Consider the following 13,517-nt stretch of genomic DNA (forward strand, 5'->3'; position numbering starts at 1 on the left):
TTATTGTTTTGCGCTATGTCTAAAAAAAATATAAATAAAATGGTTAGTTGCACACTTATTTTTTATTTTATTTTATTTTGTTTTATTTTGTTTTATTTTATTTTTTGATTAAATTATAATTTAAAAAAACCATTAGTTTACCTTTTTTTTGTTCTAGAAGAAGTTTCCTCTTGATTATGTCTTTGTCTTTTGGTAGCACTATTATTGTTACTATTATATTCGCTGGCTCCTTTTTTTTTTTTTTTTTCAACTTTAAGTTCTAAGGAATAATTATTTAATTTTATATCCTTTTTAAAATTAGGATTCATTAGATCTTTGAAAGGAGTAGCTAAAGGGTATTCGATGTTGTTAGTTCCTTGCTTCAAAAGTTCTTGAAACAAAAAAAATGGGGTAATCCATTCAACATCGCCATCTTCATAAGTAACAACAAAAAAATGATTATCGTTATCATCTTTAATCTGTTTAGTCACAGTACCTACATATGTCCCATTAGTAAATTCTCTTTGAAATTTTGTTTTGCCTAATTCAATACCAAAAAGTGGAATAAAGTTATTAATATTTAAATTATTATTAGAAATGGGTTTATCTTCTTTTTTTTTATCATCCAATAATATTTCATTTGTAGTTAATAATTCATCATCATTTTTAAAATTATTTGTCTTTTGATTTTTATAATCATTATTATTAGAATCTCCATTTTCTGATCTAAAACATACATTATTAATATCGCTATTATGTGTATACATATTTTCATCTTTATGTGAAATATATTTATCATTTTTGCAATTTTCCTGATCAGAAGCATTTTTTTCATCAACCGTATCGCTGGAAAGATTAACTTGATGACTGTTTTTTCCATCACCATCATCATTATTTTCATATTTTTTTCCAAAAGTTGTATAAGTGTTTGTTTGCAAAGTACTGTTTCCGTCTTGTTGGTTTTCAAAAGAATTGTTCACAGATCGATTTTTATCAATATATGATAAATGTGAATGTTGTATGGTAATATTATCATCTGTTTCGTATGTATCTTTATATAATGATTTACTCAAACTATGATAAAAATCTTTATTTTCAATATCAGTTTTATTAAAAGTACTATTTATTATATCACTAGAAGTAATAATATCACTGAAACGAGTTCCTATCTTTATGTCATTTTCTTTGTTATTTAATAATCCTGTTTGTTTTTTTTTTTTTGTGTATTGAATAAAGGCACTATTTAATTCTTGTTTTCTATATTCTTTTATTGTATTTGCGAGTTCTTTTATAACAGATTGTATACATTCACTAGACATTTTATGCAATTCTTCTTCGCCTAATCCATCATTATAATTAGTTTCGAAATGCAGTTTGGTTACCCTGCAAATAACAGCTTTTGCTAAATTACCATGTTTTTTATAGCAATTTGAACAAACTTCTAATTTTTTTAAATTAGCATTTAAAGGTAGTGCAGGTTGATGAGTATTTATTCCTTTTTCAAATTCTCTAATTAATGGTAAACCTAATATTTTTTTACTTAATTTCATCATATAATTGTAATATGCATTAAGACCTGCTTCATCCGTTCCGTTATTATTTTCATCATTCACTTCATTTTTTATGCTATTATTTTTGAATCTTGATTTTCTATTTTTATTTTTTAAATCTTTTAAATTTTTAATTATATTATTTGTTTTTTTGTATAACATATTTTCATATGCACTTGTAAAATAGCACCCATCTTTGGAATAAGGATATTTTCCATTCGCTGGAATGATCATAGATTGTGTATTCTCGTTTTCTTCACAAAGTGCAACACAATTTTGTTCCCCATTTTCATATTTAAATAAATCTAAACTTGAAAGATTACCTGTATTTCCATTTTGTGCATTATCAGTCATCAATAGTTGAAGTTGATCATTGGTCGTCTTAAAGGTTGTGTTATTATTTTTTGTAATTTCGTCTTGATTTTTTTTTTCTATACTTTCTACAAGATTTTCAATACATTTTTTATTTTGCATTAAATAGTTTATAGTTTTTATTCTCATTTGAAACGTTTGTTTAGCTTGGTCATTATTTAGAAGGAAATTAATATTTTCTCTACATAATAGCAAATCATCGATTTTGTTTTTATATTCAATTAATAAATGTAGCTCATAACTATTTTCTATTAAATTTTTCAACTCTGGATTTTTTAAAATTATATTATCATCTTGTCCTTCTTCACCTTGTAATATATTGATATTGTTATCAACATTTTCTAAAAATGCATTTATAATTTGCTGATTATTTAATAGATCATCGATATTTTCTTTGCATTGTAATAGGTTTTTTATATTTTCAAAATTATTAATATAATTTTCATCATCTAATTGTATTTCATTATTTTTTTCACAATTATATGAGTCTAAATTGGTCTCATTATTATTTTCTAGCATTAATAATTTTTCTGAACTTTTAGTTTTTCCCTGCTCTATATTTTTATTATGTTCAATAAAATAATTAATAAGTCTTTTATTATTTTCTTTTTTTATATATTCTAAAAATTCCTTTTGACTAATTATATTCATAGAAAATTGAATACAACTAGAACAAAACCAATCATAATTTTCATTAATTTGAAAATTTAATCGATTTACACATTTTAAATGATAAACATGATTACAACCTGAGCATAAAATATAATTGTTGCAATCAGTATTAACACTATGTATACATATATTGCATGTTGTATAATTTTTTAATAAATTATATTTATCTACAATATCATCAAGACCATTAAAATTTTTTTCTTTTATATTTTTGATTCCTATTTCATTTAATCTATGTTCATAATTATTTTTAATAAAATCGTTTAAGCATATATCATTAACTCTGTCAAACCATTCAAATCCAAAATCTGCAAAAATTTCTTCTCCTGTTTCTATTTCTACACCTGGAATAGATGTTAATATTATATGAGGCCAACCATCTAAATAAACTATTTGCCATTCAGCATTTATTCTAAAATCATAATTATTAAATATTGAACATGTTTTATAATGATTTACTAATGACATTTCATTAAACATGTAAGAAGAATCAACAGCATATGTATAATTGTCTGGAAGTATAATTAAATTGTTTAATTCTTTTGATTTATCATTAATATTAGAATTTTTATTTTCTTTTTTTTTTTTAGATTTATCTATTATATCATCATTTTCTTTATTTTTACTATTATTCCCCAATGATTTATTTTTTTCTCCTTTTCCTATGTCATTCATTTTTTCTTTCTCTGTATTTATTTCTTCTTTATGTTTATCTTCATCCAAATTAAATTGATTACCTTTATAATTATTCCCATTTTTCATATTAGCATATTTCATTTCAGAAATGTTTCCCTCAATACTATTTTCCTTTTCGTCACTTTCATTTTCAAATGAATCAATCTCATTAATAAAGACAACATTTTTTCTATCATTAAAAACTTTTTTATTGAATGTAAGGGCGAATATATATTGGTGTTTTTCTTGGGGAAGTTCTTTATTATTTGCTACAAATCCAGTGTATTCACCAAATATAACTCTTTCGTCAGTTGAGTTTATTTTTTCTCCTGTATAAATAACTGAATAACAATCTTCATTACTTGGTGTGCATAATCGTATTGGATGCATGTGATCTTTTAGTTCCACAACTTTAATATGTGGATGTATCCTACCATGTAATATTGTATCATATATTTCTTCATATAATTTTTTATTTCTATTTTTATATATAGTATTATGCTGATTATCAAAAAATGGTGCATGTATAAATGGGGTCCATTCTGTTTTATTATTAGACCATCCACATCCAAAATATCCAAATTTATAATTATATACTTTTTTCATTTTATGACTAAAATATATTCTTTTTATTTTAGAATCTTCAGATAATATTTGAGTTTTTACATGTATTCTATTTCTTTTTTTTGCAATATCTTCTACTCTACATAATAGCATTTTTTTCTCTTCTAATATTTTTTTTAATTTTTCAATCCTTAATTTTTCTGCCATTTTTTCATCTCGACATTGCTTCATATTTGGTTTTATTGTTTTTCTATGAAGCAAGTTTAAATCTATAACTATTTTACCTTGTTCTTCTAATTTTTTTTTCTTTTTTAAATATTTTGAATAATTTGATCCATTAGTAGAATAAGATGTATCATCACTTTGATTACCTTCATATTCTTCATAGTTACAAAAGTTTTTTGATAATGTATGTTTTTCATATATTCCATATTCACTTACATTTTTTTCTTTAGATTCTTCTAATATTATATTTTGCTTATTTAACTGTTCTTCTAAATCCTTTTCATTAGTTTCTTCGTGTAAAGATTTGATTTTTGTATCAATTAGTTTGTTTTCATCTTCATTTTCGTTTATAATATCAATACAGTTTTCATTATTTGAAAGATTATTCAATTTGTTTTGATTTATTATTATAGAAGATAAATTATCTAAAAATTTTTTTTCATTACTTATCTCACCTAAAACATTACCATTTTCTGATTCTAAATATGAATTATATTCCTCGGGTTCATTTTTTTCACTTTTTTCTTTGTAATTTTCATTTTCTATATTTTCTTCTATCTCAGTTTCTTTTGTTTGAGATTCTTTAAATTTAGATGGACTCTCTTCATCGTCATTATCAAAAAATTTATTTTCATTTACAATCATATCAAATTTTTCAATAGATTTATCAATACTTTTAAAAATAGAATTAGAAAAATATATCGAATCAATTTGTTCTCGTGTATTTTCTAAATATAAATAATCAGGCATAAACGAATTAGTACTATTCCGATTTTTTTTATTATTTGAAAAAGTGCGTCTTTTTCGAATTTTTCTGTTATTACAATAATTTGTAATTGAATTGCAATCATTTCTATAAGAATTTCGGGTTAAAGATTTATTCTGAGAATTAAGTTTCACTTTTTTATTTAGATTTTTATATTTATTTGAACATTCCTTTTTTCCTGAAAATTGTCTAGAACGAAGGCTAAATCTTCTAGTTTTAAATTCATTAATATTTGGAGTATATTTTTCATTACCTTCTTGGATACTATTTTCAGGATTATTATTTTCTATACTATAAGTATTAGTAAAATTACTATTACTCATAATACTATTATTAAAATTACTATTACTCATAATACTATTATTAAAATTGCTATTACTCATAATACTATTATTAAGATAAAATTCGTTACTAGGAATACTATTAGTAGTACTATCAGTATTAATACTATTTTGCATATTTGATCCTTTTAGTTTGTTGTCCTTTATAAAGGGTAGTGTATGTTCTTTTGTATTAAAATTTTTAGTATGCTCAAAAATGGTTTGTACTATTTTTTGATTAGATTTTCTGGTTATAGAACTTAATTCTGATTTATATTTAAATACTGATATTATTCCATCTTGATGATTTTGTTGTTGTGATTTAAAAGTGTCATTTGAATTTAGTATGTCGTTTTCGATTTTTTCTTCAATTTCTTCTGTTATATATTTATTTTGGTTCAAATACATATTTTTTTTTTCATTATTATTTTGATCATCATTATATATATGTAATACACTTTTTAAACACTTAAAACAATGATAAATATGTTCAGGGCTTTTTTTATCACTTAACCGTTCTTTATTTAATCTTTCCTTACTTAAAAAAAATGAAACATATTTATATAAGTTCGAATTTCTTCGAATTCTTAATCCATTGATAATTTCGTTTTTCCCTTCTTCTGTTAAAAAGGGCTTATAATTTGATCTGCATAAGGCGTTACAAATATCTAGAAAAAAATCGACTCCATATGTTTCAATATTATAAAAATACTCAAATTTTTTACCTTTATATTCGTCTATTTTTTTTTTAGATTCATTACAGGTGCAATTAATCTTATTTATATCAATCAATTTTTTTATATCATCATCAATTTCAAATGTTATGTTAGGATTTTCATCTTTTATTTCATCTAGTATTTCGTTATCTGTCTTTTCATTGAGATTTAGCATACTGGCTAAGCTCTCCAATATTTTAGATTCATACTTGATCGCTGAAAAACTCATATTAAAATACGCATTAAATAAATAAATTTTAAAATTAACTTAGAAAAGTGAAAAAAAAACAATAATATTTTTTGTCTGTTTTAATATTATTAATACATATCTCATAAAAAATCATTACTATAACAACAATTTATCGATTTTCGTGATTTCATATTTTAATATGCATCTACTAAATTCGTTGCAAAATAGTTGCCCCCGTATAATACGCACACACATATGCATATACATGCACGTATGTATATATATATATACACGTATTGCTCTTGCAAACACTAAACAAATTACGATTTATATCGTTAAAAAAGCTAAATCTGCAAAAAGCTTTCTTGAGCAGATATGAGGTATTTAAGGATATATACTTTTATATGCGTGTGTAAAATTATATTGTCATAACCCCTTATATGAAACAATATTTTTAATTTGTTCTTCACTGTAATTAGCCCTAAATATATTTTAATACTACTCACAATAAATAACCCTTCTTCCTTATTATTATAAAATAGTATTTTTATCTAGTGTGTATATATACCCCAAAATATATATAATCATACAAATTTCCTTTATTATATATTTTACAAATTATATAATAATTATAATACTTTAGATTTGTACATATTGATAATATACTCTAATAGCTGTAAATTGTATTTTTTTAAAATGAAATATACAAAGAAAAATAAGAGCATGTCCATACAAAACAAATAATGTTTATATTATAAAAATTATGTATATAAATTAAACATAAAATGTAAGTATATAACAATATACTTTTTAAAATAATAAAATATATAATAAACAATTATACTGATTATTCATATAAACATTTGTATAGACACAATAAGGATTGTTTTAATTAATAAATTTATTCAAAGAATATAAAAATATTTTACATAAACCATTGATAAAGCATCAGTTTTGTCTTTTTCTTAAACATTAATTTCGTGATGCATATCCAAGTATAACATATAAATAAATATAATAAATTAGAATAAAACTTTGAAAAATGAAAAAAATATGGTTGCATTTATTAAAAATATATATCATGTTTTTCTGTCAATTAAAATACTTCTTGCATTTTTAAATACATAAAAATATTATAATATAAAACCATTACGGTCTAATATATTCTTAAGTATAGTAATACATATGTGTGTGAATGTCTGTAAGTATTTATGCATAAGTATATGTATTTGTATTTTTATTATCAATATATAAGTTTTTTAAATAATTATAGAATGCATAACACAATTAAAAATATATGCAATGACATGTATAATGATATAAACGGATGCATATCTAAACAAATTAATTAATATATGATATGATCAATTTCAATATACATATAAAAAATGGAGTATAGTAAAAAATGTTATATTCCTTACAAAAATTATATATATATAATATATTTTTTTTTTTAATAATAATGAAAAAAACTGTTAAGATTATTATTTTTTCCTATCTTTATTTTATATTAACAATTATTATATTATTTTCTTATAATTAGGAGTATAAACATGTATAAATGAATACTTACGTATTCATATTAAGTAATGCATTATAAGCATACATAAAATACATATAATGTTCATATAACAAAACATATAATAAGAATACAAAAACATATAAATGTATATAAAAATAACCATACATGCAATAATATGAAAATTCATATATATGTATGTGTTTGTACAAAAACACAATTTTTTTTAATAATTATAGAATAAAAAAAAATTATATGGATTATTAACAAAGTTTAGCACTGTTAATAACCCAATCGCTTATATTATTTTTGTATTTTTTTGTGGGACGGGTGGATAATTCTGTTATATTTCGAAAAAAAAAAAATACAAATAACCTTAATACTTCAAGGAATTATAAAAAATATATTATATAAAAATACAAAAAATTAATGATTACAAAATATTAACAACTGTGTATATGTTTTTTTTTCTTTTGGGAAATTAATTTTGAAATATATACAAAATTGTTTAAGAACAAACGAAAAAAAACGCTATGTTATATATTTTTTTTTGATGCTAAAATCTGATTTTTATTTTAGATAAAATTAATTACAATTATGCAACTTTCTGTCAATCGTATTATATTTCCTTAATTAGCTATATCTTTTACCATTACAAATAACTTATTACTATTATTTATTCGCTTGTATTTGTGTCGTACGTCGATGTATATATAACACGCATCTGTATATGATCACATTCATATTATGTAATAATAATAATAATAAATATTTAAAATATAATAATTTATAAACTTCAGCTTTATGAGTCGATGATATTTCTATTTGAAAAAAATGTTTATCATATGGATACTATTACGCACACACATACAGAATATATAATATTATTGTGTTCCTTTTTTCTAGCATTAATGAATTGGGATTTCCGAAAAAAAAAATATTTTTTTATGTAAAATTACAATTTTAACTATAATGGTGCAACATATATTTGTAAAATATATTATTATAAGTTAATTTTCTATTGAAAATTTTACTGCTTTAATATAAAAATAAATCTTGTTAGTGATCTAAATATATAAATGTAGAAAGGTTTCAAATTATTTTCTATAAATAAGTCTATAATATTCTAACTGTAAATAAATATATGCACACCATATTTCTCACTAATTTTCTAGAGAAAGACATAAATATTATAGTTTGAAACTCCTTGAAGCTTATGACCCATTCCTCTAATTTTTGCCCTTAAAATTGCTACTTTTTTTGATGTACTTACACGATAAAATTAAAATAGCAGAAAATAAAATAATAATTGAGTAATATAATTAATACAAATATATTATCATCTACAAAGAAATAAACCTTTACTCGTTCTTTTTATGAGTTGTGATATAGGTATTTATAACTTTATCAAATTTCTTTCTTTTGACTTTGTATATATAAGTTTGTAATTATTATGTTTTGGCTTTTATGATTTCTAAAAACTGCCTGAATAATAATTTGAATTTTTATTTATCGAAAATTTCCTCCTTATATACGCATCTTTTTTGCTTTCTTTTATTATCATAATTGATATATACTCTAAAATTTAAACACAAAAAAAATTAATAATAGAAAATGAAAAAATCTATTATTGTATTGCTCGCTCTGTCTTTGTATGTTAAGACACTTTTAGGCACACAAATAGAAAGGAATATTAATAGCCATGTTACAAATGAAACTGGTAAATAATACAATAATAATTATTATAAAAACAATAAAGGGTATTTATTTTTAACTATATTTTCATGTATAAACTACTTTCAATTAATTATTACAAATAATTTATTCTGGTCGATTATATTTGTTACACATTTTAAGGTGTATATAAATATTACATAATGTTGGGACAGTGAGCATTATATATCTAATAAAATTATATTAATTTTTAATAAAAAAAATTTATATGAACATTTTTTTTCCAAAATATGAATTAAATTTCATACAAATACACACTTATATCGATATTTTATTGTTAATTATTCTTTTTAATATAAAAATTTAGATATAGATCCACAAATAGTTATTGCTGTGAATAAACCCCACATTATGAATAACTTCAATACTTATGAAAATAATGAGGATCAAATGGTAAAAATAATCACAACCAAAATATTTGTATCTATGCGAACTATGCTTTCTGCACACAAACATATACTGCTTCATTGCCTAAAGAAAAAATTACATAAATAGAGAAAAATAAAACTCGTATAATAATTATATATAATTCTATCGTAATTTATATAGAATGAAGAAAAAGCTAAGGCAGAAAATTTTATAAGGGCCGGTAAATATTATCCTCTTTTATTCTTAAAAAAAAATACAACAGCAATTATATTTTTATAATTTTGTGTCTTAATGTTATTAATAGCAAAGGAATTACTACATATAATCGAAGAAAATAAAAATGTAATAGACATTATAAAAGAGATATAATTATGCATAATACATGTATATATATGAAAATAAAAGACTAACTATTCTAAGAACAACCCATAAGGAATATCTAACTAATTTCGATTATTTTCTTCAAAAAAAAAAATCAGGAATTACTAGGATATAACATAGCTAAGGAACTTGGATTAGAAATTAAAACCGAAATTATGAATGGAAATGATGAAAATGTTTTAAAATTATTATTAAATAATAAAAATGATGAATTAAAAAACACAAAACCAGGTGTCGCACCTGTGATAGTAATGCTGCCCCAACACTTATCTAATGAGTAAAAATACATATATGCATGCGCCTAACAATATTTTAAAAATTTATGAAATATTTTGAAATAAATGTAATAATTTAATATATATTATTTAGATATACATATATTTTATATTAATGATTATATCTTAACAATTACCCATTTTCAAGAGAATTGCTTTACTATAATAATTACAAAGTTTTCAAGAAAAATGTTAAAAACACAAAAAATTTATTATTCAAAGTTTCCTATTTAGAAAAAATAGCAAGTAACTGATACTATAATACATGACAAACAAATATCTATAAGTATATGTGTGCATATATGAATAATATATACAACTACATAATATCTACTTACTTGACCTATTAAAATGTTATGCAGAAATTAAAAGCATAAACAAAAACGAAGCTATTGATGAATTAGAACAAACAGCAGAAACTATAGAAAGGGTATTTCAATATTAAAAAAAATAAATATACAAATAGGGTGTGCCTTTTTTATTTTAATAACAGTATCTATATATCATATATAATTTTATATAGTAACTTATATTTATTTCCTATCAAAATTGCATAATCTTGTCTTGTTTTTCTACACATATATATATATATATATAATATATTCATAAGACATATTAATTATTTTTATTTTAATAATTATTTAGTGCCTATCACGGAAGCAAGCTATTGAAGACAAGTTGGAGGAAATACTACACGCCGATTATCAGATGAACAATGTTAAATAAATATATATTACATTTGTGTTATTAAATATAAAATATACTTATACATATAATAAGATAATAAAAAGAAAAATATTCATATTGTACAATAAAGAAATATCTGATAGTACTTATTATAACGAGTGGGAATTTATAAATGCATAACCCATTATAATATTTTTTTTTATGTCTTTTTATAGAAAAACGTTAAACGGTTAAAAGGCGAAAGGGACTTTTTAAATATCAAAATAAATGTTTTGGTATGTTTGTAAAACGTATAAGTTTTCTTAAATATGTTTTTTCATATTATATAAATATATATATAGGTACGTAGTTGCACCCATACACGTATATACATATATACCCCTTTCTTTATTAACAGAAACAAAAGACCAAGAAATTGCATCTTGTGAATTAATAAAATATTAATTTCTAAATGTTATTGTTTTAAGATAGTAAACAAAATAATAACAATAATAAATATATTAAAATGTACAACCTAATCAGGTGCTAAAAATTGTCATTTTCGTCAATAAATATCAAAAAAAAAAATAACATGTGTAAAGTTTTAATTATTTTATATATTTTTTTGTAATTTTGCATATTTTAGATAATATTAAACAATATTTTATATCGTTCTTTTTCTATATATCTTGCTCTCTGTATATATATAACATATATAATAAGTATACCATACCTCGTTTGTGTTTCTTTATATAATATTCCTTTTTTTTGTCATTGTTATTACTCTTTATTAAAGAGTTGTATAACAAGTTAATCATAATTAATTCTTTTTAATGTTCTTTTTTTTGCTGATTTTTCACGCCATCGTCACCTAAATATCCTTTGTAACATTGTAAAATTTATCTACATATCATGCACGTGTACAAATGTATTTGTGTCACCTTTTAATTTTTTTTTTATGATTTCATTTTTTTTTTTTGTTCAGTTTTTTTTTAATCACTATTAAATGATGTTTTGCAAATGTACATTTTCAGATTATGATAAAAATTGTTTTTATTATTAAATATATATAATTTATTAGCTCATGTAATTTAAAAAATGTGACGATGCGTTTGCAAACGCGAAAAAGAACGAATGATAAAAATTATAACATTGTTATATGAATATTTTAGTTTATAATTTTCCAAAAATACGTATAAATTCATAAAATATATATTATTAAAACATAGTGGCAAGAATAACGATAAATATAACAAGAAAGTCACAATATAATTATAAACAAAAAAAACGCGTAAAAATACATTGTGTATAATTTTTAATAATATATATTTTCTATTCCCAAATTAATAAAAAATGCCTATAAATGTTATTATTCCATCAGGTAATTTTTTTAATTTTAATTTTCGATCATATTAAAAAGCTTTTTAAAAAACAGCTTAATTATTATTATTTTGTTAATGGGCAATATAACCATACAATATGAGCTGACAACTTGATAATATTTTAGCACTGTCCTTATATCCATATACATATATATATAGACCCTGTATCCTCATTTATTATTTCATTTTGCTATCTTTTTAACTCGTTATATATACATTGCTTTGGACATATGAATTGTATAAATTTTATTATTAATGCAGAGCCAAAAAATCCATCGGCGATTTTTAAATATGAGAGAAAAGATACACCCTCAGGTGACCTTGAGGGTTTACTTGTATTATGTTTTTTAGGGATTTTAATTGGAGTATATTTTAAGGTTAATTTTACAAATTCATTAGAACTTCATAGATTAGAACAAAAATATGGAAAGTGAACTTATGCTTATATATACATATGTATTTTTTTTTATTTTTATATAATTTTACGGAATATAACTTTTCCTTTTTTATATTTATTTTATCAGATTATTGAAGTAATCTTTATGATAGTATTCCTCCTAATTTCAATATATCTAACTTCAAATAGCGGGGAAATAAACATTATGTCAATACTTCCTATGATTACGTATGCTATTTTTTTCATTCCAATACATATAAATATAATAAAAAGAAGAAAATAAAATCACATTCTACACTATTTATATATTATACATTTTTTATTAACATATGGAAATTATTTCAACAATGTTAATGTAACAAATTTATACATTATGTCTTTTAACTTTATATATATTTTTTTTTTTTTAGGATGGTTATTATGACATCAACAATGTCATGGCTACAACAGAAAGGTCCTAATAAAACATAAGGCAGTAATATTGAACTGCAACTAAACATATCCTTATTTATTATTTTTTTTTATGCTATATATTGCATTTATTTTATTTGATTATTATTTTTTTCGTTTTTTTCTTATTGTTTCTGTTTATCACTCTTAAAGACCATTATAAAAATTTTTTTAACACAACAAATAGTATGAATATAAAGCAAACAAAAAAAAATATATGATGTGTGTACATATCTTTATGACTAATTGACACTCGCTGATACGTGGGTACACGTATATACAAACAAAGGAAAAGTATAAGTTATAATAAAAAAT

General features: G+C 21.6%; 3 protein-coding genes across 3 annotated transcripts; 2 read left to right on the plus strand and 1 right to left on the minus strand.

The window, feature by feature from the left end:
• On the minus strand, window positions 1-6,068 carry PY17X_1438600 (histone-lysine N-methyltransferase, H3 lysine-4 specific, putative; the record flags this gene model as incomplete). Its single annotated transcript, XM_022957586.1, has 2 exons — window positions 1-19; window positions 142-6,068. The coding sequence occupies 2 exons, from the start codon at window positions 6,066-6,068 to the stop codon at window positions 1-3; spliced, it is 5,946 nt and encodes a 1,981-aa protein (XP_022812953.1).
• Window positions 6,069-9,162: 3,094 nt separating this feature from the next.
• PY17X_1438700 (conserved Plasmodium protein, unknown function) lies at window positions 9,163-11,427 on the plus strand (the record flags this gene model as incomplete). Its single annotated transcript, XM_022957588.1, has 10 exons — window positions 9,163-9,268; window positions 9,590-9,675; window positions 9,832-9,871; window positions 9,956-9,993; window positions 10,131-10,309; window positions 10,456-10,553; window positions 10,670-10,737; window positions 10,953-11,024; window positions 11,210-11,269; window positions 11,392-11,427. 10 exons carry the CDS (start codon window positions 9,163-9,165, stop codon window positions 11,425-11,427), a joined length of 783 nt encoding a protein of 260 aa, XP_022812954.1.
• Window positions 11,428-12,326: 899 nt separating this feature from the next.
• PY17X_1438800 (conserved Plasmodium protein, unknown function) lies at window positions 12,327-13,223 on the plus strand (the record flags this gene model as incomplete). The annotated part of the gene is made up of 4 exons (XM_022957589.1): window positions 12,327-12,354; window positions 12,617-12,732; window positions 12,880-12,980; window positions 13,163-13,223. 4 exons carry the CDS (start codon window positions 12,327-12,329, stop codon window positions 13,221-13,223), a joined length of 306 nt encoding a protein of 101 aa, XP_022812955.1.
• Between the last annotated feature and the right edge of the window lie 294 nt (window positions 13,224-13,517).

The sequence above is a fragment of the Plasmodium yoelii genome (assembly GCF_900002385.2).
Source record: "Plasmodium yoelii strain 17X genome assembly, chromosome: 14".
In the NCBI taxonomy this organism is placed as follows: domain Eukaryota; phylum Apicomplexa; class Aconoidasida; order Haemosporida; family Plasmodiidae; genus Plasmodium; species Plasmodium yoelii.